The following is a 2601-nucleotide window of genomic DNA, read 5'->3' on the forward strand; positions in this document are numbered from 1 at the left end:
CTTGTATTTATTTTTGCCTTCCTATTGATAGTAAAACAAGTCAAACGACCAATAATGAAAGTTGAAATTAGAGATATGTATATATGTGGTGAGAAATGTGGTCAATGGGATGAATAAGGATTTTTGGAATGATAAATTGCATTGGAATCATACAAATGGGCAAAAGAATGAAACAATCGTTAAATCAAGAAAAAAATCACAGGTCTTATCTTACCAAGAGTTTTATATACATTGATAACACAAGAGCATCACATACACAAAGGATTAAACATAATGCAACACATACTCGAAGAAAAGTAAAGAACCTGGAACAGGCATCCATTAGAGGTTAGCCACCTGCGGATGTGGAATCAGATAATCAACAACCACCACGCTCTCTATGGAATCACCGACTTTCTCCTTCTGCGAGTTCACAATCTCCGAATTTGAATCCAAAGCTTCCAAATCAGCCTGCCTAGGCAAAACAGCGATTGAAGCGATCGTAAACCCTTTCGCCCTTTCATGAGAGAAATTCTTACCCAAACTTAACTGTTCAATCGCTTGAAACTGATCTTTAATTCCTCCAATCACTTCCAAAACCCTAGCTTTCTCGTTTTCCCCTAAATTCTCCTTCAATTTTAGAAATGTAACTCTCATCGCCGACCCTGGCTTCGGTGAGACACTAGCACCATTAGACATCCAATCAATGGGCATGACGTCATCAATGATCAGTTTATTCTCATTGACAACGTGAACGTGTTCAGGATGCACCGCATACTCCCGGAGATCCTCCTTTGATCTGTATCGACTGTGAAGCATGTGAGTGAAGGTAAGTGACGATGACCGAGAGTGAAGGAGTTGTGCAAAGGAGAGGTGGAGGGTGAGGTTGAGTGATGTTAAGCCGTTGAGTCTACTCACCATAGCTGCAAGTTTGCTAGAGTCGGCATCTAGTTTTACTTTGAAGAGGACCACGTGTTCAACGATCTGCGGTTGTTCCGAGATGCTGATGTGATCAGTTTTTAGGGGTTACGACAGAGGATGAGAGACTTCCGGCGGAAGAAAGTTGAGGAATTGAAATTGAAAATGATGGTAGAAATCGGGTGCGTGATAGAGCACTTTTATGGACATAATTGAAACTGGTGAAGAGAATCATGTGAATTGTTAATTGTTATGGAGTGAAGGAGTTGTGCAAAGGAGAGGTGGAGGGTGAGGTTGAGTGATGTTAAGCCGTTGAGTCCACTCACCATAGCTGCAAGTTTGCAAGAGTCGGCATCTAGTTTTACTTTGAAGAGGACCACGTGTTCAATGATCTGCGGTTGTTCCGAGATGCTGATGTGATCAGTTTTTAGGGGTTACGACGGAGGATGAGAGACTTCCGGCGGAAGAAAGTTGAGGAATTGAAATTGAAAATGATGGTAGAAATCGGGTGCGTGATAGAGCACTTTTATGGACATAATTGAAACTGGTGAAGAGAATCATGTGAATTGTTAATTGTTATGGACTCATGGTAGCATAAAACATGACATTATCAATGGGCAAATATTGCTTGCCCGGTAAAGTTCTTTAGTTTGGAAGCCCAATAAGCCCAAAATATCCATTGTGAGATTTTCTATATGAAACATATAGAAAAGATGAGGTTGCATTTACACAAGATTTAGTTAGAGATGCAATGATTAAAATTATGACAAATATACACAAAATTATGAAAAATATACGTATTGTTTACAATAATATAATTAAATCATTAAATATTAAAAATTACTATATCTTTATAAATTAATTTAGAGTTATTAAATTTTTATAGTAATATATTACAACACGCTTCAAATTATTTAAATACTGGTTGTGAAACTCGTATATTATACGGGTTAATTAAAACATAATGTTAAACAGGAGCGATTAAATGAAGAGTTTATTTGAATTTGAAATATGAAATAAGTGAAAATTATGAAAAAAACAAACATGCAAAAAATAAATTAATTAAAATTATGTGTTTAATTGTTAGACCCGTGTACTAAACGATTTATTATAATAAAATGTTAAATACATTTGTTTAAAGTGTAAATTTATTTGAAATTGAAATTGAAATTGAAATTTCAAATTTGAAATTTGAAATTTGAAATTTGAAATTTGAAATTAATAGTTATTATAGTAGGTTTAATTTATGGAAATAAATTAATGATATAGTGGAAATGAATAATGAAGTAATTGACAAGTGGAAAATAAATATATTTCAAAATTATGACAAAATGACAAATAGTCAAATAAATGAGAGAATGACAAGTAGCAATAACATTTTCATTTATTAGGGTAGATATAAATATTAAAACCAATTTCTAAATATTTTAAATATATGAATATTAAAACTACATCAATTTAATAGACGAGAGTTCCATATGAAAATAAAAGTTGATCTATTTCTTTGATTTTTAGTAATTTTTATCCATTAAAAGTTAATTAATTTAGATAGACATTTTTTTTGGTAATCATATAGTTCAATGGGATCTATGTGTAGGTTGTACGTGGATTTGAATTTTCGATTTAGTTGTAATGTTAAACATTATATTTAAAAGTTTGTTGTTTTTAAATTATTAAGAAACTACTTCTTTTGAAAAATTCCAT

At 32.8% G+C, this 2601-nt stretch overlaps 1 protein-coding gene across 1 annotated transcript; it reads right to left on the reverse strand.

Annotated features, from left to right (window-relative positions):
* Positions 1–295: 295 nt before the first annotated feature.
* On the reverse strand, positions 296–1002 carry LOC111892486 (stress-response A/B barrel domain-containing protein UP3; the record flags this gene model as incomplete). The annotated part of the gene is made up of 1 exon (XM_023888524.3): positions 296–1002. A coding segment is annotated over one exon (681 nt), but the record flags the coding sequence as incomplete, so codon positions are not given.
* Between the last annotated feature and the right edge of the window lie 1599 nt (positions 1003–2601).

The sequence above is a fragment of the Lactuca sativa genome, chromosome 5, assembly GCF_002870075.4.
Source record: "Lactuca sativa cultivar Salinas chromosome 5, Lsat_Salinas_v11, whole genome shotgun sequence".
NCBI lineage: Eukaryota > Viridiplantae > Streptophyta > Magnoliopsida > Asterales > Asteraceae > Lactuca > Lactuca sativa.